This window comes from Phalacrocorax carbo, chromosome 5 (assembly GCF_963921805.1).
Source record: "Phalacrocorax carbo chromosome 5, bPhaCar2.1, whole genome shotgun sequence".
Classification (NCBI taxonomy): domain Eukaryota; kingdom Metazoa; phylum Chordata; class Aves; order Suliformes; family Phalacrocoracidae; genus Phalacrocorax; species Phalacrocorax carbo.
The window spans coordinates 35229453-35253543 of NC_087517.1; the positions used below are offsets into that span (position 1 = coordinate 35229453).

The 24091-nt window shown below is 38.5% G+C and overlaps 1 protein-coding gene across 1 annotated transcript in view; it reads left to right on the forward strand.

Moving 5' to 3' along the window:
• STAT4 (signal transducer and activator of transcription 4) overlaps positions 1 to 24091 on the forward strand; it is a 39904-nt gene that overhangs the window by 12228 nt on the left and 3585 nt on the right. Inside the window, exons 3-22 of the mRNA XM_064451994.1 lie at positions 2986 to 3084; positions 3834 to 3926; positions 5828 to 5906; positions 7478 to 7563; positions 8458 to 8609; positions 9846 to 10004; positions 10897 to 10989; positions 11851 to 11910; positions 12696 to 12713; positions 12793 to 12886; positions 13463 to 13507; positions 16989 to 17072; positions 17339 to 17437; positions 18645 to 18780; positions 19897 to 19949; positions 20745 to 20839; positions 21275 to 21411; positions 21831 to 22022; positions 23201 to 23267; positions 23776 to 23884. Of these exons, the coding sequence (XP_064308064.1) occupies positions 2986 to 3084; positions 3834 to 3926; positions 5828 to 5906; positions 7478 to 7563; positions 8458 to 8609; positions 9846 to 10004; positions 10897 to 10989; positions 11851 to 11910; positions 12696 to 12713; positions 12793 to 12886; positions 13463 to 13507; positions 16989 to 17072; positions 17339 to 17437; positions 18645 to 18780; positions 19897 to 19949; positions 20745 to 20839; positions 21275 to 21411; positions 21831 to 22022; positions 23201 to 23267; positions 23776 to 23884 (1950 nt within the window). The remainder of the gene's footprint in view (positions 1 to 2985; positions 3085 to 3833; positions 3927 to 5827; positions 5907 to 7477; positions 7564 to 8457; positions 8610 to 9845; positions 10005 to 10896; positions 10990 to 11850; positions 11911 to 12695; positions 12714 to 12792; positions 12887 to 13462; positions 13508 to 16988; positions 17073 to 17338; positions 17438 to 18644; positions 18781 to 19896; positions 19950 to 20744; positions 20840 to 21274; positions 21412 to 21830; positions 22023 to 23200; positions 23268 to 23775; positions 23885 to 24091) is intronic.

Here is a 24091-nt window from a genome sequence, read left to right on the forward strand (position 1 = left end):
AAGAGGGGGGGAAAAGTGAATTTCCACCTCATCTCTTGATTCAGATGGTTTTATCTTAATGAAACAAAGAAAAAGAGAGAGAGAGAAAGAATTTCAACGGGTTTTGCATATGAATAGTATCTAGAAATGCTAGGAAAGTCCCCAATACCTGGCATTTTTTGTGGGGGATTTTAAAACATCCCACTGTCAGAAGATTTTTTTGAAGTGCCTCTTCTACATAAATGCATATTCCAGGCCCAAGAAAGAATTTTTATTTCTCCTTGACTTTATTAAAAAGCTTTTGTTTGACTCCTTTTTGTCACAGGGCAAAGACAAAAGGCAACCACCAGCTCTTAGAGTGCTTGAATTCTGTTGGGCAGTGGTAAGCCAGGACTAAACACCCCTCAAGCTTCAGGTAGCCTGCAGATACCAATGTGTTATGGTCCTTATATACTAGCCATATATGTGGAAGGTGGGACCCTGTTTTATGAGCAAAAAAATAACAGCAGCAAACAGAAACCAACAGGCATTAACTGAGGAATTAATATGCGCATCGGTGGATTTACACCAGTCACAGATTTCTCACCACAGCTTTAATCCTAAGCCTTATTAAAAACAGGACTTTTATTTTTTCCCCCTCTCATCAAGGCGCAGGTAGATGTGACAGGCTTAGCAGCTGAAACAAGGCACGCCTGTTCTCCCCTCTCCCAACCAACCTCTCCTGACTTCATGTGCACTAGTCATAACAATAAACTCATCCTTTGCTGAGCAGTTTCAGTCCACTGAGGAGCAGAAAACCCATTCAGCAAAAAGTGCAAGTGGTTTCCATCCCAGTTAACAATCTGGATTAACTCACTAAGGGGTCAGACAGTCACTAGACTGGCATGAGACAAGGGCTGGCACCACGCAGACAGGAGCACAACCATTCTTTGCAGGAATTAATTTGCTCTGGCTGTTGCGGTTGGACCCTACCTTTACCTTCCTTCCACATGAAGCTCCACTCCACTTTCCATTGTTTGCAGGAAAATCACAGCCATTTCCCATATTCCCCTCCCAAAGTTACATCCTGACACTACACAGAGACAGTTTAGGAATATGCTTAATAAAGGGGACCACGGATATTCACCTGGACCTGAAGTTCAGTTGTGCTGAAGGAAGTGTGCAGGAAGAACATGGTTACTACCCTTCTAGCCAAGAAGCTGGCAGGGAGAAATGAGTAACGGCAGATATTTAGCACTGTCGTTTGACATGGAAATCAGCAGTATATCCTTAATGTTAAATCCCCCGTCACCACCCAGCAAGAGGCAGGCGGGAAGGGGGAGCTTAGTGTTTCATCTAAGACATAGCGTGTCTTGGAGTAGTATTACTCACCACTTCTTTTTTTCCAGAGAAACTCCTAAAATCAGAGTCTAGACCATAACTCCTGTTCCTCAGGGTAATTGATACAGATGATTGCTGGAGGAAAGCACCACCCTGAACTGCTTTTAAAGAGGTCAAAGGAGGCACAGCACTGGGACTACTTTGGATGTGCACTGGTTGCACTGTGGGGCATGTACTTTATATGTCCTGGCTGCAGAAACCTTAGAAACCCTGGTTTTATTGCCAACAATACCATGGCAGTCAAAGCTTCTCTAGAAGAGAACATTTTGTACATCAGTTATTCAGTTTTAAGAGTCCTGTGTCTTTCACCTTAGTCTCTACTTGGAATCAAAGTATAACCAACAGCTTGGTATTTAATACCAAGCAGCTCAAACCAGGTCTCCATGATTAAAATTACCATTTTAAACAGCATATTTCTTTATCTTATAATTGAAGTCAAAACAGACTATGAAAAAAATCTTTCAAATTACTTAGATTTCATGCAAAAAATTATTCCGTTTTGTCTGTCTATTAAAAAGTGTTAGAGGTATGTTCACCATCATAGTACTATTTGGAATACAGAAGCAGTATGTTCACATTTCTATCATATGTGTTCACACCCTTGTTTTTAATACACCAATTAGTATAAGATAACAAAGGAAAATATAGCATCACTTTACGTAGGTATAAACTTATTGTGCCACATTCAGAGAAAGCAAGAATAAATGAAGGCAGCAAAATATTGTGAAAATAAAAACTGATCAGAAAGAGGGAAAAGTAGAACTAGTCCAAAAGTGGAAACTGTACAGGAAAATAAATGAACTGGATTAATTCTAACGAATGGCTGAAAACTGTATGAGCACTGGATAAAGGGCATCTGAATGAATGATACATGAACACTGAATAAAAGGCATGAAGGATATTGGGAAACATTGAACAAATACATCACTATGAAAGATGCTGCTTGAGAGTCCTTGATCATTCCAATTTGATAAATACAGCACAAGCCAATATTTGGTCAGATTGTACCCAGTCCTCACTCGCGCATCAGCAATTCTGCACCTTATTTATGGTGGTGTAAAAACAGAGAAATTTTTTGGTTCTTTGGCCTGGGTCAAGAGTTGCTTCTTCCTTCATCTTAGGCACATTATTTGTTGAAGGAGAAAAATTGTTCCTAGACATTAAAATTTAAGTATTCTGCTTTATGCTGAGGAGGCTTTTCTGCTTGTATCATTACCGTATGGATACGCTTACAATTTTCTGTTGGCAGAAATGCTACATGCTAACAGCAACATCCTGTTGAAAATGGAAGACATGATAAAATCGTGCACAGAATAGGCTGACAGGAAAGCCCTTTCAAAACAGCTGTGTTAGCAGTAGAGCAATTTGATCTTCAGATGATGTACATCTCGGAGTTGTATCTTTATAATCTCCGCAGAACATTGTTAAGAATATTTTATGACAATAGCACTAAGTGATGCTGCACTACAAGGCTGAACCAGCACTAACAAAGGTCAAGAACAGTAGAGGAGTCTTTTCTACCTGCATCAAGCTGTAGCTCATAGACACCAAGGCACATTGATTGTGATTTCCAGAGGGACCCCTGAATTCTGAATTTTTAAAAGTTGTGTTTACTTGTGCTTGCAGGGCAAATATCATGGTAATCCCATGCATATAGCAGTGATTATCTCAAACTGTTTAAGAGAAGAAAGAAGAATATTGGCTGCAGCTAGCATGCCTGTACAGGTAATGGATTACATTTCATTAATCTGCTCCATGTTAACCTGCTCACACACTTTTAGGACCTAATCCTGTCCTCTCAGTCCACTAGTGATTTCTGTGCACTAGGGGTTGCCAAATGTTGCCCTTTAAACTCACGTTTATACCTCGTTAGTGGCTCTACTGCTGCAAACATTGCTACAATTGTCTACTGTGTCACAGCTAATCTTCAAAGAATTTAATCTGTGGGAAAGGCTATAAAGAGCTTACTCTCTGCAAAACAGATGTATATATTTCAAATAATGCAATGCATTAATTCATATTAATTATGCAATGCAAAAGACATTCCATCTGATATGTTGTGAAGGAATTGATAGTTTTGATGTTGTTTGAAGAAAGAAACTTTAAAACTAGGTATAAAACCTACTTTGGGGAAATCGTTACATGGTTAAAACCCATATACAATTTTTAAGTCAAATGTGTTCTGGTTTTTATCACCTGTGAATATAATACCTATCCTTGTATGACTATTGTGGCATGAGTCTTTTTCAGAAACCTAATAATCGGTGTTTCAGTTTCTTTAATTTACTACATGTTTAATGTTTGCAGTATACCCACACCCTTTCACCTTTCAGTTTTCTAAAGTTAAAGCAGCATGATTTTCTATCTGTGGAACTAAACAGTCTCCAGCTGGTTGAAGACCAGCTTCTGAATTCCCTCTCTATGCTACAATTTGCCATACAGTTACTATGACTCGTTATTATTACTTATCCTAGGGGCCACTGGAAAAGTCTCTGCAGAACTCCGTGGTTTCAGAACGACAACGAAATGTAGAACACAAAGTGTCAGCCATCAAGAACAGCGCTCAGGTATTTTTTTGGTCCTGTTTGCTGCTTACGCAGCCATGATTTTCATACAGCCATACCTGAACTATCTTCAAGCTGAGTAGCACAAATACTTCTGCTAACAAGCTCTGCCAACCATTTTCCATTATTCTGAGGACCTCAGCCCAGACTAACTCAGGACATACCTGGATCCTCAGGTTTTTACAGCTGCTCTGGGTTCAGTGTGAGAACTACCTATTTTAAAGCTATCACACTTATCCCTGTAGGAGTTGCAGGCAGACCACTGAGTGCACTAAGAACACATCTACTGTCTTTAAAAAGATGCGACGTTCAGTAAACATGTTTCTGCGACTTCACCTCTTGTAGTTGGGTCAGCAGTAGCTAGCCTTTGTGACCTCTGAGTCACATACCAAGATCTTTGTAAAGCTGAAGGCTACATAACATAATTACATGTTTTGGAGACATGAGGGCAGAACACTGGGAGCTAATGGTAACAATTCTCCAGGAGTTTCCCATACCATTGCAGGGCAGAGCTGAGCTGAGCCAAACCTGTAGCTATGTCCCATAGAGACATCGAAAGCTCAGAGAAGACCTGCCTGTTCAGTTCAAGGCAGAATAAGGATTCAGGTTAGCTACAGTCTTTTTGCTATCCCAGCCCCACTTCCAGCTTTGCAGCAGTCCCAACATAGAAGTTATATTTGAATTACCTGTCCATATGCTGTTCAAGGGCAACATTTCTGGTATACTAGAAAGAGGTCCCAGTAGCATTTTCTCATCAGTGCCTCCCTAAGGGTTAGAGAGATTAAACCCTTAAAAGGATAAAGCTAGCTTTAGAAAAATGAGATACTAGATCTCTATCTATGTATACAGTTAGAACGTAAGAGTTGCAGAGCAAAAGCAGACAAAGCTGCTCCTTCTGCCTGTGTGGGGAAGTGCAGCCATCCCTGAAAGACCAGTGAAAAAGGTTCTTTTTAGTAGGTAATTAAGCTGAATACAGAAATCAGCCAGCTCCTTGTGTACGTTATTTCATACCTTACACTTATAATTTAGAAGTTTAGTTTCCAAAATAAAGAGGAAACCAAAAAGGCTAATTCTGTGCAACCTAATTTAGCAAATGAGGTTTTGTATTTTTACGGACACTTAATGTGAGTATCTCAGGGAACTAAAGAGGGTTGTTTATGATTTGTTGGCAGAATCAAGCCTTCCTATAAACAGCACAGGAACAGGCCTTCGAAGTAAACCAGATGATTTCCTACTCACAGTTTTATTTTCCTTCTTTTGATGTGTTGTTTTTTTTAAATTATCATTGTTTGGTTACTAGAAGACACCTTCTAAACTTTTGGCAGTACATATGAAAACAAACCCTTGCAAAAAGCCGAAACAATAAAAATATGTTTCACTCCTTTACCCAAATTCTTAAGTAATTCTCAAAATAAAGTCTCTGAGCTCTGCTCCTCTCTCTGTCTCCACCTTTCTTGGCTTTGCACACCCCATTCCAATTGCCATTGAAGTCAATGCAAAATTATCCATTTGCCCTGCTTTAAAGTTCCAAGAAGAGTTACATTATTGGCATAATAATTTCAATTTAGCTCAGGCCAAATGTAATCATTCCTACTTTCCACTATGGCATTGAATTAGTAAAGTAAAGAAGTGGTTAGGCTGTACCAAGTACTGTTTGACTGTAGGAGAGAGGATAATAGTTGGCTTTCTGAACAAGTAAAATAAATGTGTAGTTATAAATGAACATTTATAATTCAATAATCTTTTTTAAAGTTTACAAGATAGTAAACCAGCGTTTCCAAACTGCTTAGGGATTTTCAAATGGTAGAAAAAGAAAAATACTACATTATGCATTTGTCTATTACAAAACAAATTCCTGTCACCATGAACACCCAAATAATTTTACATTCTTTTCCCTGGGAAAGATGACTGACCAAGATGTCAAATACTTGGAAGACTTGCAAGAGGAATTTGACTTCAGGTATAAAACAATACAAAGCTTAGGTAAGAGTTTTTGTAATAATTTTTAGATTCTCTAGGAAATGGCTGATTCTGCAGCTAGACCCCAGTATCATGTTTTTTTATGCGTTACCCAGATACTACATGTAAACATAAAAATGGGTTTTTAGTTTATACAAAGAACATAATGACTCTTTTGGGGTTAAGAGGGGATCTCATCAAGCAAGTATAGTTTTTTTATAGATAAGCTGCATGATGGCATGAATAGTAGTATTTTTCTTAATTTAAAGAACTTATATTTCAATTTCTTCACTTTTGACATTGCCCTTTCTTGGCAGGATGTGTAAGAGCCTCTTATTTCCCAGAATAGAGTTGTGCAAAACTGATTTTTTTTGCCTCTAACTTGGTTTTCTGTTCTTTTTTGACCACAGTGGTGATAACCAGCTGGTAAGCACTCTGAATGCATGTTTGACCAGCCTATGATGGTTGAGATATGCACATGGCAACAGTCCTTGCATGATCTCTTTCAGAAAAGAAACTGAGGTCCACTTGTGTCTGCTCAGATATCTTCGTATTATCTAGCTTTGAGCATGCAAAGATATTGGGCTTGAAATGTCCGAGTTCTTAAACATGTCAATCCTATATATTTAAGGCTGCGATACGGCCAGGCAGTCAGAAGAGATCAAGTTGCCATGGTTTAATGGATTGTTAGCCATCAGGCCAATCATAATTATTGGCCACACAGATGACTGAAGCCTGCCCTGCTTGCAAAATAAAACATGCTTACGTAAATGACTTTCAAGGCTTAAAATTTCACTGTGTCAACAAACGCTCTACACCAGCACAGCCAGCTTGCAGTAACTTAAAACGCGTATGAGCAATTGCGGTGGCTGAGCTGACAATCAGTTACTTGTCTGCCTCTATTGAAACATTTACCCTAACGTAATGGGAAGGTGTCAATCCAGAGCTTAGCAGAGACACAGTCGGCACCAATTTCTTTTTTGAAGGTAGCATGAAAGATGCAAGAAGAGCAAAAGGTGGGGGAAGAGCTGCATATGAAATAGCATCGGGCAAGCCTGGGGAAGCTTGAAACTAATGCATGATCCAGAGAAGAAAAAAAAAAGTTATGGAGAGGGGGAAATACCCAGTGATCAGTACTCCTGGCTGCTGAAATCCCCACAGTGATGGACACTTCATCTCTCTTTCAAATGCCTCACCTCCATTCTGTCAGCCAGACCTGTAATTCACATCAAGTCCAAAGAGCCAGCGGTCTAACTGCTGACAGCACAAGCATATTTCAGTAAAGATCAATCATTGATCCAAGCCAAATGAACATAATATGCATGAGTATGCATGTGAATAAGAAATTTACAGATTTCTAGGTATCATCTGTATGTTTTCTACCTTTTCCTGTTCCACATACACATCTAACAAGTGGAGTCATAGAACCTTAAACTTAGTCCATTCAAATGAATGGACTATTACATAATCTACTGATGCCTGCAGTTTATTTTTTCACTAGTTCATGCTGCAGTCTGGTCGTGGTTTTTTCCCCTCATAAACACGAACACACACCCACACATACATTTATACTGATTTTTTTTCATCCCCTGCAGAGCAGAGTGACAAAAACAGCGCCCTCATTAAACAGGAAATGTTGGCGTTGCAGGCGATGCTCAACACTTTAGACTACAAGAGAAAGGTGAGTGACATATTTTGTCATTTGTGGTTCATTTGCTTTCTCCCCTTATTTCCACACCCAATACCCAAATGTGCATGCATGCCTTTTTAAATTCTCCTCTTTGTCTGTTCTTCTAATAACAGAGGAGTTAAAAATCCATAAAAGGTTTGGGTGGGTATGGGTGATCTTGACTAGCAGTTAAGAAATCGGCAATTAAGTAATGGCTCAACCAAGAATATGGTTCCGCACACCTCAGAAGTGAGGAGAGGGTATCACTTCACAGGATGTCTTATGTACTACCCTAAATGGATAACTTAGCTGTCGATCTGTAGCTTTTAAAGTAAACAAAAAGTATTCAAAGCAAATGTAATCTAATAATTGCGAAGAAAATACAACAACAAAAAAAAACCAAACCCCACCAAATGTACATTGCTCTGTTCATCAACCGAAACTTGCAAATATAACAAATATTGCCCTGACCACTTGTTTGCTGGCACAAAAAAGAGTATCTTTAGGCAGTTTGTTTGAGTCCATGTGCTTTTTATGGATAAAAGCAAGCAAGAAAAAAAAAGTGCATGGGATACAATACAAAACAAAAGGACTTTTTGACCTTGACAGTACTTATAATGCCAACTTCTTGGAGGTGTTACACCCACAAAGAATGCAACTATCCTCCTTCCCACACCCAAAAAAGGAACATTTACCGAGGAAGAGTTTATAGAGATTCAGGATTAATTTCAAATACAATAGGTGATAAATCCAGTCACCTCTGAATTAAAGAGACTAAAGCGGTAGTGGCTAAATATGATTACTTTAAAAGTAATTGAAAGAAATGTAATCAGCACTTTTATGATAATTGCTGAGTTTTGTGGCCGTTCCCTGTGGTCAGTTTGTGACACCTTTCCTATTTTACAGGAAGTACTCAGTAAAATAGGGCGTGTGATTCATGAAATCGATATGCTTATGAGCAACATGCTGACTGAAGAGCTGCTAGACTGGAAGAGACGGCAGCAGATTGCCTGCATTGGGGGGCCTCTCCATGGTGGGCTTGATCAACTCCAGAACTGGTAAACTTGCCTTGAGCTTGTGTTTTCACTGAAAACCACAGGAAGTCTGCTGCACATGAAATGATCTTTCCTTTAGATCAGTTACCTTGCAGCAGCAACAAATTAATTAACAGCTAAGCAAGTAAACAGCAAAAATACAATTTGTTTTGGTGGACAACGTTTGTTATTCAGAATTAATAATGTTACAGTGAACTGCTGGGCCTGAGCCCTGGCAGTTGGTCATTTTTTGGTTTAACAGTTGTTCAGATACATGATACATACCCTCCTGGGAATTTTGCTTGAGTAAGAACCGTGCTGACTGAGTTTGTCACTGAGGACAGTGGGAGTTTTGTCTAGGCAGGAGCCGGGTAGACGCTTTATGCTTTGACTCACTAGGTGCATCACTCACTCCTCCAGACTTCAAACTACACAGGAATTGAATGGCAGTAGTCTCTGTGGTGGCCACACTGAGGGTGACTAAAAAAAAATTTTTTAAAAAGGCAAAAAAAAAAAAAAAAGGCATTATATTTAAAAACAACGCAGCCAGAGAATGTAATGTCCTGGTTATTTCTCTCCCATCATCAAACTTCTGCAGAAGGTGAAGTAAAGAATAAGAAGAAAAAGGAAGGAAAACAACCAAGAACCTTTTTAAGTTTGAAGAAAAAGTATTGTTTGCCTTTTTTGTGTTGTGTTTTGGTTTTTTTTTTTCCACTGAAGTATTTTTTCCATTGAAGGTGTTAAAAATAGCTAAAAGATGCGATTTTTATACACATGTACCCTATTGAACTGTTAGCAAGCGTGTTTGGATTTGGTTTTCCTTATTGTTCTTACATTTCTGAGAAATGCACGTCCTCAGTCTTTGGAACTTTTTAATTTTCTATAAATATTATCCTTTTAAAGAGTACATTTTGCAAAACCACTAAGCTGTAGGAAAGACAGAAAACTGGCATGAGTGTCCTGCATGTAAAATGTCAGAACTGTGTATCTATTTCTTCCAAATTATCACAGACAGCATTGCATGGCTCTTGAGGAGGCCTGTTGTAAAAATATTTATCTTTGAAAATAAAGTAGGAAATTTTGCCTGATGTATTTATATACCCCTGTAGACAAAAGATGAATGGACATGAATTTGGATAAAGCTAGAACGCACCAATTGGTATTGATTCTGATTTCCCCAAGCAAGAACATCTGTAGCCATTATGTTCTGAGTAGACATTTACATGAAAGATTGCAAACTAATCTTTTGTCTTGCTGTAGTTTTACGCTGTTGGCTGAGAGTCTTTTTCAAGTTAGAAGGCAACTAGAAAAACTGGATGAACTGTTGACCAGACTGACTTATGATGGGGACCCTATTCCAGTGCAAAGACCTCAGCTGCTGGAAAAAGTCAACTTTCTGCTCTACAATCTTTTCCGGAAGTGCGTAAGCCATTTTCAATGTACATAACTTTACCTGAACTGACACAAATTTATTGGCAACAAGACCACCATATTATTAAGAAGAAAAAAAAATTAAGAAAAGGTTGAGTCTCTGAGGATCTTAAAGACCAAGTTTCCAATATAAAAAGTATGTACAGCTGTCACCAAAATTCCTAGAAACTGAAGGTGCCAGGCAGCTTCTCATGTGTGCTAGTTAAGGGCTTGTGGTCAAGTTCTGCATCTAGGTGAGCACACAAAATCCACTTATTTCAGTAGGAGTCATTTACATACTCCTGAGAATGTGTTGGGGTTTGGGGGTTTTATTTGTTTCTTTGGTTGGTTGGTTTTAAAGTAAAATGGCAGGTGCTAATTTGTTCCTTGTCTTTCCAATTCCCCACCAAGACATTTTATTAATACACAAAATATCATAATTCCTCGTCTTTCGCACTGGCTATATGAGAGAGACACCACAAGTGACTATCTGAAAGCAAACTATGGTCAGATTTTTTTTTTATAAAAAGCAAAAAAAGATAAAACAACTGTTCAATTTTATTGGAGCCAGGCTCAGTGTATTTTCATGCTCTGTTTTATCATTCTGATAAAAGTCTTGGTCTGCCAGAATTTTATCAGCCTGGTATTTTAGGACTATGGAATTTGTTTTGTTTCAATTTTTAATGTATTCCAAATATCTGTTTCTTACGGGAACAATTCAAGTGTAAGTTAAACCACTGGATCATTTTGACAACTGAATGTTGGAATGCATGCCTCCTACTTGAGCATCTGGAGAAAACTCTAAGATATAACAGCACCTTCCCCCCCCCCCTCCCACCAATACAGCTGTTTGTTTATGCATATCTCTAACAATCTACTTGTTTCACTTCTTTTCACACAGTTCATTCGTGGTTGAAAGGCAGCCCTGCATGCCAACACATCCCCAGAGGCCGATGGTTCTTAAAACGTTAATACAGTTCACTGTTAAATTAAGGTAAGGGGAAGGAAATCTGATATAAATTCCTTCATTTGTGTACTGCATTTTATCCTAGGAGACTGTTTCAGAGTCTAGAAAGCAAAGTGCACCAACTTCTGTTAGAGATCCTTTTGACTCCAGGGAGAGTTTTCTGGAATAGGGAAATAGAGGCCACAGAATCTGTCACTTGTATTAAGTGTCAATAAAGAGCAAATCAGTCTGAGGAAGAAAGGCATGCTGTGGCCAAAAGTCAGCACCTTTAGGATTCTGTATGCATTGAATTCTGTTTTAATGACTTTGCAAACTGAATAAATAATGATCCACATCATACAAGCCAACATCAGAATACTCGGAGCCACTTTTGCACATAGGAAAGAGAAACTTCTGCATTTTGGGGGGCTTGGTGAATCAATGACAAGCTACCTCTTTCCCACTAGCTCCTTGCCTGACTTTGTGAAAAGAGCAAAGGTGGTGGAAATGACATGCGAGTTCCCCTCCCTTGCAGCAAAAAGAATGCATGGAGGGTTGGAGGATGGAGAGAGTACATGAAGGAAAGTACACGTACATCTATGGCGCAGTCACAGATTATTCGTATCAGTCTCTTAATTATTACCTTTTTGTTGCCTCTCTACCCATTCCCTCAAACACATACTAACTTTTCCACATACTTGCAGGGAGGGTAGTACACCTACCACTGGAACAGCTCAGCCCCTCCTTCTGAGTATATAACCCTGTAAATCACGATATAATCCTAGATGCCTAATCTGTTTTCAGATTATAACCATTTCCGATACTTTGGTATGGAGCTGCTGGTCTCTAATATTTTCTGGTATTAAATTTACCCTATTAATATTCACTTTTACATTTTCTGTTTTGAAGGTTGCTAATTAAATTGCCAGAGCTAAACTACCAGATCAGAGTGAAAGCAACTATTGACAAGTAAGGAACTTTAAAGTGAAGTTATTTTCTCTCTCCCTACAGAGACAACACAGGTTTTTCAATTGCTACTCTATCTGACTTAGAAGTTGGTCTTAAAAGGGGGAAAACAAAAACAAAAAACACACCCAAAAAAACCCCAACAACAAAAGTTAGAACTTTTTTTTTTTTAATGTGGAAGACTGTCTTTTTTTTTTTTTAAGCTACTGTTTCTAATGGTTATTTTCAAATTCGAGGCAGGAAGTCCATTTAAGATTTGTTTCAAGACTTAGATAAAATTCATCAGTCTGAAATAATAACATCACACAGCAAAACTTTGATTTAAAGTGTACTGCATTTATGGGATAGTTAGCTTTGAAATAGCACTTATCTCTGCTTGCATTAATAGGCCCAGTACCTTCAATGCAGCTGCTCCAAGTAGTACATGAAGCTTGTGCTTGAAAAGGTGGTGCTGTAATTAGTAACCACGGAGCTTAGAGTTTTACCCCTGACTGAAATTAAGACTGCTACATAGAGCCCTTTCTAAGGCATTTTGTACTTTGATACCCACATAGCATTCCAATGGTAGAAAAAAGGCTAGATAAAATACACTACTTCCATCTGGCCAGATGCAAAAGTCTAACTGGACAGTACAAATTTCTTTATTTTAAAAGTTACAGTTGTATTGGTAATACAAATTAACAAAGCAAAAAATGTAGAGTCTCAAGATAAGTTTCTCGGTGCGAGTGTGGCTTACACATTTACTGATTCACAGTCTGTTTCCTTCCCTTGCCCCTCTTCTATTTTAGGAATGTTTCAACTGTAAGGTAAGAAAACAAAATATCAGATTTCTTAGCTTATCCAATACAATATTATTTGAGTACGTAAGTGTAATGTCCTCTGTAGTAATCGTAGATTCGTTCTGTGTGGAACACATGTGAAAGCAATGAACATGGATGAATCCGCAAATGGAAGCCTGTCAGTAGAATTTCGACATTTGGTAAGTTTGCTTTTTTCTTGTCGTGCACCTCTCAAAGAAATAGAAGTGTCTTTAAAATCTATGCAGGGAGAACTGTGTTACTGTCAAGTCTCTGCTTATTTTCTTTTTCCTTATACAGAAAGTTTACTCTGTAAAGTTTAGTCTTTTGAGAGACTATAGTACTGCTTCTGTAGCTTCTCTAGTATCCCAGTGAATCATGCTTTCTGACTAGATTCCCTCACCTATGCCTTTTTTTTTTTTGCTTAACCACAGATGCAGTGCATCAGTGCAGTTTTGCAAACGGAGATGGAGATTGAGAGTCTTTAGTGCTTTTTTTGTGCCATGTCCTTCGCAGGCACCCTAATGAAGATTTTTTTTCATTAACTTAGTTCCTTTAAAAATTATTTTAAAATATCAAAAAACTGTTCACTGAATAGACTTTTCAAGGCATAGCATCAGAGCCTTCATTAGAGTACATTTGTATATTGTAAACAAAACCTTATTATACTAAGAACATCATGGTTACAAGTGACAGTCTTTATATGTACTTTTATCTGTAGTTTCTTTGCCAAATTAATACTGTTTTGCTTTACACAGCAACCTAAAGAAATGAAATCAAGTGCTGGAAGCAAAGGAAATGAGGTTTGTGCATTTATCTTACATATTATTTTTGATTACTCTCAAAAGTATTTCAGATCAGATTTTATTTATATCCAAGAGCAACCATACGCTGTTAGATTTTTGAAATATATTATCCTTATATTAAGATAGGACCAATTATCACATGACAGTATAGTATAATGAGAAGTACTCAGGAATTTTAATTACATGCCTCAAATTTGTGTATAAAAAAGTTACACAATAGAAAGTAGGAAGTAGCCATCTGAACGTACGCATTCCTCTTTAAGGCTGCCTTTGTTGTCGTTTACATTTTGAAACAAATAAGCTTTTTGAGTTTTTTGCTGAAATAATTTTTCCTATATGAATGGTTCTTTAAATATATATTGTTAGACAAATTTACAGCTGAAGTAAGGGTATAATAATATTTGCATCAAAGAAGTTTGCTTGCCTCAACCAGGACCAAAAGCGTCCTTAGTTTACCAATACTTACCCAAATCCGGTCGTAGGTTCCCCTCTTGTGGTGACACCATACTATGACACGTTCGACCTAACAAACCAGCAGGTACTTTGCAGTACCCAGATTTCAGAGACATGCATATGCCATATGCAAAGGTATTGCAAGTGCTTGCTTCCTAGCAGAGGAGCTTAAAATCTGTACATTCACAGAATCACAGACTGGTAGGGGTTGGAAGGGACCTCTGGAGATCATCTTGTCCAACCCCCCTTCTAGAGCAGGGGGCACAGGAACGCGTCCAGGCAGGTTTTGAATGTCTCCAGGGAAGGAGACTCCACAACCTCCCTGGGCAGCCTGTGCCACTGCTCTGTCGCCCTCGCCCACCACATTTTTGCTTTGTGGAGAACAGAAGTCAGAAATATTAACAACAGTGCTAATCCACACCCAGAACACCATGCTCCTGCGTTCACCTGTACTGTAGAGCGCTTCTTCCATTCCTGTGTGACCCTCCAGCACCCCTCATGTCCAGACCGCCAGTACTTCTTTCCCTGCCCAGCTGCTCTACCCTACCTCCTTCTTCTCAGCCCTGGCTTCCTACAAAGCGCGATTCCCCTGAGTGCTCCAGGTGTCACAAACAAAATCACAATCACAGGCAAGAAGGCTGCTGCCTTCATTCATTCACTTTCTGCATCGCTGGCAGGAGGGGAAAGGAGAACTGCCCTGGCAGGGGAGAAGGCAGGATGTCCTTATCCAGCAACTGGAGGCAGAGAGGGGAAAGGCACAAGTACACACAAACTCTAGGGTGGCCACGGACTATCACCGTAAATTTAGCATTGCTATTTAACAGCAAAAATCTGCAGATAAACCTCTGACTGAAGCAAGAGTCAGAAGCTTGCAGCTAATGATACAGCCTCTGCCAATGCTACCAGAACAACTAGTGTCTGCTAAGATAACTGAAGTCGTAAGATGCTTCTATGAATGTCACCTACTTACCTAGGAAAGGAAATAGCCTATACTGATTTAAAGTATCTCCATATCAGTGTAACTTTTTGGCACAGTAGAAGTGCTAAGGAAAAAGTTGTATTGGCAAGTTTCAAAAACAAAATAAAAAAAATAATGAAGTCACATCACAGCCCAAATAGGTGTAGTTATATAGGCACAAAAGTTATTACAAGTAATCTTTAAGTACAAAGCAAAGGTATGATCAGCATCAAGAATTTTAACCAAAAACCTAAACCAGAAGATACCTGTGCATGCTTCACACGGTGCTTCTGAATGTAGTAACTTGCGCCCTGATTAGCAAGACTGAAACTCAAGGCTCGCCTCCCAATTACTTTGCTACTTACAAAGTCTTTTGCATCAAGACAAACAAATGCAAAAACGTAGGTGTAAAAATATTGGTGCTCTACTTTTTGTAGCATTTTACTCCCACTTTCACACATTGTACCTTTATAACTATATAATAAATAGGGCTGGGGAGAATTAAGACAGCTGAGCTGTGGTTCACTGCTAACTGATTTCCTCAAACAGAGCTTCTCCTTGGTTAAATCACAGTCTGTGAAGTCATTATTAGCATGAACAAGCCGGGCTTTTCATTAACAACTGAAATTTAAAAACTTCGTTTGTTACAGGATGTTTAATAAGCCAAGAGTGTAGTTGTTAAGTGTGACTTTTGCCTTGTAAAAAAAGTGGAATCTCTCTGTATTTTAGATTTGTCCTTTCATGTAGATATGCATTTTTGCCTAGATTTCTCCATGAGAAAAAATTTAAGCTTTTGCAAAATCCTAACAGGGGTGAGGGAGAAGGGGAGTTTCACCAACCCTTTTCAACTTTGTGTCAGCAGTACAGGTTGAGCTGGATTGACTCAAACTGTATTAAGAGCTCATTTGATGGATGAGTATTTAATGTAAAAGCCTTCAGCTCCAAGCTGGATTTTCCCTTTGCAAGGCAGATTTATTATTCAGATGCCTGAGGATCTCCTGTGGTCTCAATCCCCCATTTATACAGTATTTTTTGTTGCAGTGGCCTGTACATATCATGGAGGAGGTGCTCCATGGGAAAGATAAGGCCACGAGGCACTTTCCCAAGGAATAGTTTTATTTTACTTTGACTGAAAGCAGAGCATTTCATTAAATGGAAGCATTTTGATTTCGGATTTTTTATTTTGTTTCTTTTTTAAAGTCTGACAAAACGAATGTGTGTTGGGGAGGGGGAAAACAACAACAATCACCACCAGGAAAAGGACAAATAGATTTTTATATTTTGAATCCTGGAGATGGAAATGTATTTTGAAAGATCTGTTTCCCAAGGGGCAGAGATTTGGATCTTTACAGAGCTATGCTGGTTTGTAATCAAAACAAAACTCTTGTACTACAATCTTCAATCTACTATGTATGACAAAGAGATTTATTTTTTTTTCCATCCAAGAAAAGCTTGAGTTTTTAATACCAGATGTATTTTGGATTACTGATTTAGACCTCTACTTCTTCAACTAGTACCATCTAAGTACACTTAAAACAAACCTGTGTTCCCAGATGAAGGAACTTGTTAAAGCTGTGGCTTTTTGGTTTGTTTCTAGTTTGTTTCTCCTTGAAGTTTAACATCTGTTTAAATTGGAATTGTCAATCACTAAAGAAACTTTAGGAAAAGAAAAACTGGAGACAATCTTTATCAGATACAGACACACACAAAAATCCTTAAATTTTTTGTGTGCACACCTGTGCTTAAAAGCACCATTTTAGAACAAGTTAAAAGCAAAAGTTAAAAGTTTAAAAGTATTGTTAAAACAATGTTAAGGGGTTTGTTTTTGTTTTGTTGTTTGTTTTTTTTTTTTAAAGATTAATCAGAAAAAAAACCCACTACATTTCTGGACTTATTTAATGTCAGAGCTTAACAAACAATTTCCTTCACTTCCTTCTTTCCCTGTTCTACTTACATATTTGATATGTTTTTTCTTTCAAAGTTGTGTAATCTCAACAGTCTGATCACTAAAACAGCGTTAGATCCCAGCCATTCATTCACAGGTTTATAACCCGCTTACTCCCGCAGGGCCCTCACATGGTGACCGAGGAACTGCACTCCATCAGCTTTGAAACACAGGTCTGCCTGTATGGATTGACTATAAATTTGGAAGTGAGTATTCTAGACAGATTTTCTGGGGCAAGAATAAAAGGCATTTTCCAGCAGCTTATAGAAGAGCAACTACATTGGGCCAGACCACAGGTCCATCTGTACTAGATGCCACCTTGAGCAGTAACTGTAAGCAGATGCAAGACTCCCAGAACTTCTGGACAGAAGTGTCCGCTTCAGGAAGGAAGATGGGGCTAAAAAACAGAGCATAACACAGGCTAACAACTTCCTTGGCAGCACTTACATACTGCATTCATTCTTTCCACCAGACCAGCTCTTTGCCTGTGGTGATGATTTCCAACGTTAGCCAATTACCCAATGCGTGGGCTTCTATTATTTGGTACAATCTGTCAACCAACGATCCTCAGGTAGGTCTTCAGTATATAAGTACTGACTTTCTGCACTTTCACTTTTCTATTATTTGGTTACCAAATATATTCATTCTAAGCCGGCTGTGTTTCCCTCTTAAACGGGCCTTATTTTCTTCACATACATCATACTTTAATGTTGTTCGTTTTATCTTTTGTTCCCTGCCCAGATATAAAACCATAGGCATGCACAGCCTTCCTCTTTGTAGGCTAAAATAGTAGTTCTTAAATGAAGGAAAGACTGTAGCCCTTCTCCACAACTTTTCCAGTTTGAATTTGTCTTTTTTGGATGCAGTTGACCAAAACTGTACATGGTACAAAATAATTCTACTAGTACAATTCAACACTGTCATAGTAGGGGTACAGGTGGGTCTGTAAGGTACTGAAGTGCTGCTTTCCCTCATGCATTTTATAGGAGCTAGTGCTTTCTATGGAGAAGATCCTATATGTCAGGTAGCACCTTCTAGTGGCTCTAACTGTGAGCAAAAGCAGAACCATTCTTTCTCGGGCTCCTGCTGGCTCAGCACGTATTTTAGATTCAATTCACTGTTAACTGCATTTGCAGATTGCAGAATAGCTCTCAAGCTTTCAGACAGGGATTAGTGGTGATCACACAGATGTTCGGAGGAGTGAAAGGGTAAGTCAGTTTACCACAGAGTGCCCCTGAGAACAATGGCAGGCCAGCTGACCAGCAGCCTGGACTTCATTATCACACAGTAATACTCCAAAGAGTTTCTGCAGTCTCCAGTATGTTCATTACATGTACAGTCTAGAAACCGAATGAAAACTAAAGAGCCAAACAATTCGACAACATATTGCTATAGGAGTATGTAACGGTTTAAGATTTCCATGCACAAAACATAGTGGGAATATCTGCATTTATTGGACAGGATTTAAGCATATTTTCACTCTTGTAACAAACAATGCTAGCAGAAGCATAGTGAGGCATTTTATCATCCAAGATGCACCCATGGACTCTTGCTCTCTCTAAGGAGTCTCCCCCTACAACTCTGCTCAGGCACCCACGTGGACCTTGGCAGGTGGCTGCAGGTGGGAAGGCCAGCACTCGTTTACCCCGATGTATCCCCCCTGCACACCTCATTTTTAACACTTCCAGACCCTGCTCAAGTACTTGCAGCCTGCTTTTACAGCCTGTAGTGTATTTCATGATTGCTAACTGCTAAACAAAGCACTAATTCTGTTGCAGAATTTGTCTTTCTTCAACAATCCTCCTGCTGCCACTTTAAGTCAGCTCTTAGAAGTACTAAGCTGGCAATTTTCATCATATGTTGGCCGTGGACTCAATTCTGAGCAGCTCAACATGCTGGCAGAGAAACTTACGGGTAAGATTGTAGAAATATACAGATTTTATTTGCTCCTGGGCTCTTATATTTGATAGTTACAGGTAATGGCTTTAAGCACGACCTCCACTTCCAGAGCTGACTTCAAAAATGCCACAATGACATTTTTTTCTTTAAAGAAAAGCATGCGTCAGCTTGTTCTTACCAAAGTGATTCAACTTCCGAACTTCCAGGCTCCTAAACTGAAGAAAGAGGGCATCAGAGTCACACTGAACTGCGATGTTATTTTGTTTCTTTAGCAAGTAATTATCTCATGCATCTGAAACCAAAAGGAAGCCTTTTTGCTTGCTTATGAGATTTGGTTTGGGTTTTGTTTCATTTTAAGTACCCGTCCTTTTGAATCTGTGTAGTTCTGGGACCCATCCTTCACTGGTGACAGCATAGCAAAGAGGCCCTGTAACTTCTGCAAGATATACTGTTGAACACACTGATCTGACTGTCCCCCAGAAGGGAGAGGCCCTAAGGAAAGCTGGCAGAAGAAAAGAAAGCTTTATCTGTTTCTGGAGAAGAAAGAATTATAAAACATATTGTGATCTGTAAGAAACTCCAAGCTGAGGGTGTAACGATACCTCTACTGACAGGCAAGAATAAAAGCATTTGTCAAAGACTGGGGGGAATCTTTTATTGCTTTCAAAGCTGGGAAGCAAAGACTGGTTTCCCTGGGTAACGGTCACTTTTTCTGATGGTTTCTTGGAGATTTCTTTCTTAGTGGAGGTAGCAGAGTTGAGAGGTGCCATTGTAAATCAGCAAAAATCATAAAAAATCAAAAATAAATTGTCTTTAAACATGGAAGCTTGAGATAGAATGAAGGCCAGAGAATTAACACTCGGGCTAAAAACTGAAACTGAGCACACAGTGTTGCAGAAAGAGTCCTAGACTACTTTAGACAAATAGTCCCAAAACTACCAGTATCAGCTGCTTCAAATGGATACAGAAAAACTGATCTACAGCCCCTTAGCATGCCCCTCTCAATCCCTCCCCAAGTCTGGAGGTACTGTACTCCCCCCTTCCCCCCCAGCTATACAGATGTTAAGCTGTATCTATTTCAAAACTTCAGAAAAACAGACTCACTTTTCTTTTTTCTCCCCCCTCTCTCAGGGCAACAAGTCAGTTACAATGAATATCAACTATCCTGGGCAAAGTTCTGCAAGGTACAGTTCCAAAAGTAAAACTAGACTCCTTTCTCTTAATTCCCACGTGTGAGCCTAACCGTCTCGCAGATGCTACTGATAAGATTCCCAATTATCATATGTGGGACTTGTAGCCCAGCGCAATCACATTTACTGTAAAAATTTAACTAGGAAAATAATATATGCAGAAGTTTAAAGCTTGGGCTAAGAGATCTACTTAGTTATATTGCTACAGATATCAGAAACTGTCATTATAGTGTGCCCTGTGTTTTCCTGTAAATGATCAATATATTATAAGCTTTGATAGCACAATATGTTTTCATAAAGCATACAGTATTTTTTTCATATGCTCAGTTGTGACCTAAATTATTTCAAGTCAGTTGATAATTCAGTAACTCTGATGAGGAATAGAAAAGTTACTAGAAAGAAGGGTAAACTCATTTCATTCATGTTAACTACATTATTTGAAGACATAGAGAATCTTGGAAGGAACATCAACTTTCTCGTCATCATTTCCCTCAAAATGTAATTTCATAACCAGGAAGAAACAACAAATGTGATTTTTTTTTCTTGAAAAATGAGGCGCTTCAAATGCATATCTTAAAAATCAACTGTTGTTATGTCAGGCTGAAAGAGAGACGTTACTCAAAATAGCAGTTCATATTTGTCATTCACGCTTGAACAAACTAGATTATTCTTAAGAAACTGAGATAGCCATGTCATGTGGATATTGGGTAACAACACGCTTAACTCTCTTGTGTGTTTTGTTTTTGTTTGTGTTTTATGGTCCGTTTGTTTTTTTTTTTTAACCATTAGGAACATTTGCCTGGAAAGTCTTTTACCTTTTGGGTTTGGCTTGAAGCTATCCTGGACTTAATTAAAAAACACATTCTTCCTCTTTGGATTGATGGGTGAGCAACAAGGCAACACCTGTATATTGATGTCTCTCTGCTTTGTCTTTTTTCTTTACTAATCTCAGTTTTAGCTATGCAGACAAGAATTTGCAAAGAGTTTAATACTTCTGTCTCACTCTTCCCATTTATAACTTTTTGAAATTTTTGCCAGAAGGAAACACTGTTGAATCTCTCAGAAATGCAGGTTTAGATATGTTTATCAGTCCTGTCAGTGTATAGTCAAGTACTGTGATAAATTTCATCCTGCTTCACTTTGAGCAAATGATATATTCCACATGTAAATCACATGAAGCTTTTGTCATAGTTTCAAGAACTTATAAAGCTTTTGTAACCAGGCTTTGAATACCTATATGAAGTTTGTCAGATGCATTGCACAGATTGAATTCTGTATTTTTTTCCAAAAGCAAACCCACGATTTCCTGTTATACTTAGGTACGTAATGGGATTTGTAAGCAAAGAGAAGGAACGAATTTTGCTCAAAGACAAGACACCAGGAACATTTTTATTGAGGTTTAGTGAAAGCAATCTGGGTGGAATTACCTTTACTTGGGTGGATCAGTTAGAAAATGGTAAGTATAATTAAAAAAAAAAAGATAAACAAAAACCACAACATAAACCTCAAACTCTGCAATACACCTGTAATACAAAAGCCACAGTTTCTTTGGTTTCAAAGTAAAATTCACATGTATCATATCTTCGTATGGTTTGGGGCAAGATACAAGTATCATATTTACTGAAACACAAACAAAGCTCTGAAAGTTTACCTGTCGGTCCTTTATATTAACTATGTAAGTTCACTACCTCCTTACTGCAGGCTTTACATTTGTTTCCACTTGTGCAGAAAGTATAACTTGAAAGATACTAACATTGGTATAAACAGCTAAAACTCACACCACTGTAAACTGCAAAAGAAAGGCAAAAATTCATTCCATCTGCAGATGCTGATCTACCAGTTATCAGCGGTGACAGTGCCTTTGTATTTTTACAGGAGACGTAACATTTCATTCAGTGGAACCCTATAACAAAGGTCGCTTATCTGCACTGCCTTTTGCTGACATACTGCGCGATTACAAAGTTATTATGGCAGACAACGTTCCTGAAAACCCTCTGAAGTATCTGTATCCAGACATTCCCAAAGATAAGGCCTTTGGCAAACACTACAGCTGTCAGCCAAATGAAGGTTGGGCTCCATTTCTGTATTAACCCTTTCTGCAAAGCAGCTGCAAAGGCAAGAGGCAATTTGAAGAATGTGGGGAAAGGAGAAAGGGAACAGATTAAGATGCCTCCTTTAATTAGCATCATTAAAAGAACTGTTTCAACATGTGTCTATTATTTAGACACCTTCATTTTGCAAATATATCCCTGGTCTTAGAGGTCACATTAGAAGTAATGACAACAATATCTAGAAGAAGCTAAAAAATAGATCTTAGGGTAGAAAGAGTCAAAAAACAGGATTTTTTTTTTTTCCTGACCGATGCATGTCAAAATTCAGCGCTCGGGTGTTCAGAAGAGACGAAATTGAAGAGTCATCCTGCTAATTGGCTTCATAATTGTTTAATACTGTAACATGCCATTTCTTTAATTTCAAGGAATTCTGTATTTTCCAAACTTTCCAATACTGCTTTATTCCAGCAGTATAAACCCTGGCAACTGCACTGGAAAATACAAACAGGCTAGACAAGAGTGGGTCCAGACATGCTCAGGCCCATGCTCTTTCCTGTCCAACTTACAAGTCAGGCCATTTTTAGATCAAACTTGCTCTCTCTCGAAAACGCCCTCAAAGCCTCGATTTTTTAAATCAATAATACACATTCTTCCAGACTTTCAGTATAGAAGGTTACAATTCCATTTGAATTCAAATTCCTACATTACTCAAAAATATTTGGAGGCTAGCAATATTTTTCCTCTTCATTTTAATTCAGTGGACTCTGCCTAATGCTCCAATCCTCTGAAAATGTATGTATATGCTTAATTTCATGCAAAAGACATTGCTGAAGCTGTATCTGTAGAGACAGAGCTCCACGCAGACTGTAATCTAGAGGCTCAGAAGCACCAAGCTTGTGGAGTTACAGTGTGTTCGGTTTTGATGCCCTACTGAGGGCTCTTTTATCAGCTACCCTATTAAATTCTGAGATGGCAATTCATATCAAGGGAGCACAGTCAATTATGTGACTAAGACCTGAACTCAAAGACTAATCTCAGGAATTCCCCTCATTTTTATGGCCGCTTATTTAAGCGTAAACAGGAACATTTCTTTTTTAATACATTATGGTGTGCAGCACTTAGAGCAGATAATCAGTTTCAAACAAATAATAAAATTACTATGCATTATTTAATTTTTCCAATATTTACTTTTAGTCTCAAAGCCCTCAGATGGAGGTGGCAAAGGCTATGTTCCTTCTGTATTTATCCCAGTCTCCAAAATGTAAGTATCCTCCCAGATATATTACACTCCAAATGTTATATTTATTAAACATACATACTGTTTCAAAGTTTTCCCTGCCCCCCTTCCCCTATGTAAATAGTTTGGGATAGCAATACATTGTGTGTTTTTATTTGGCCAAGGACTGCTGAAGACAAGAAAGGGAAGTAAAGAACGTCACTTCTACGGTGCTTTCCCATCCATGTGGCAAAACATTTGCAAAAATTGAATACACTTTACGACACTGATCTACTTATCTTTCACTGTCTCCTTTTTCTCTCCAGTAGCTGATATTACAGAGTGAGACTTATCCTCTTTTCCCTTGGTCCTATCTCCTACATTTTTAAACATATACCAGGTTGTCGGCATGTGCTTACAGGGCCACCAGCAAGCCTGAGTACAGGCTTAACTAACTTAAGCTTTCACCACATCCACTGCTATGCATCAGGTTAGAGGGATTTAGGTTGCTTTTAAGATTATTTTTGTGGTTTTTGTTTTTGTTTTTTTAAAGCTTAAATGATTCTAGAGATCCACATTCTCCATCAGATCTTCTTCCAATGTCTCCAAGTGTTTATGCTGTGCTGAGAGAACACCTGAGCCCCACAGTGATCGAAACTGCCGTATGTTGTAAACTTTTTGATTCATAAGTTAATACTAAGCTGGATATAAAAAGGCTGCTTGTAAAATTATGAAAAAAATTAGAGCTTTCATCACTTGCCGTATTACATTCTGAAACGATAGTGCAGACATTTTGTCTTCTAAATGGGACAGGATGATGCAAGCGTACTTGGAAGCACTGTGAAATCATCTGACACGCTGGCCAGTGA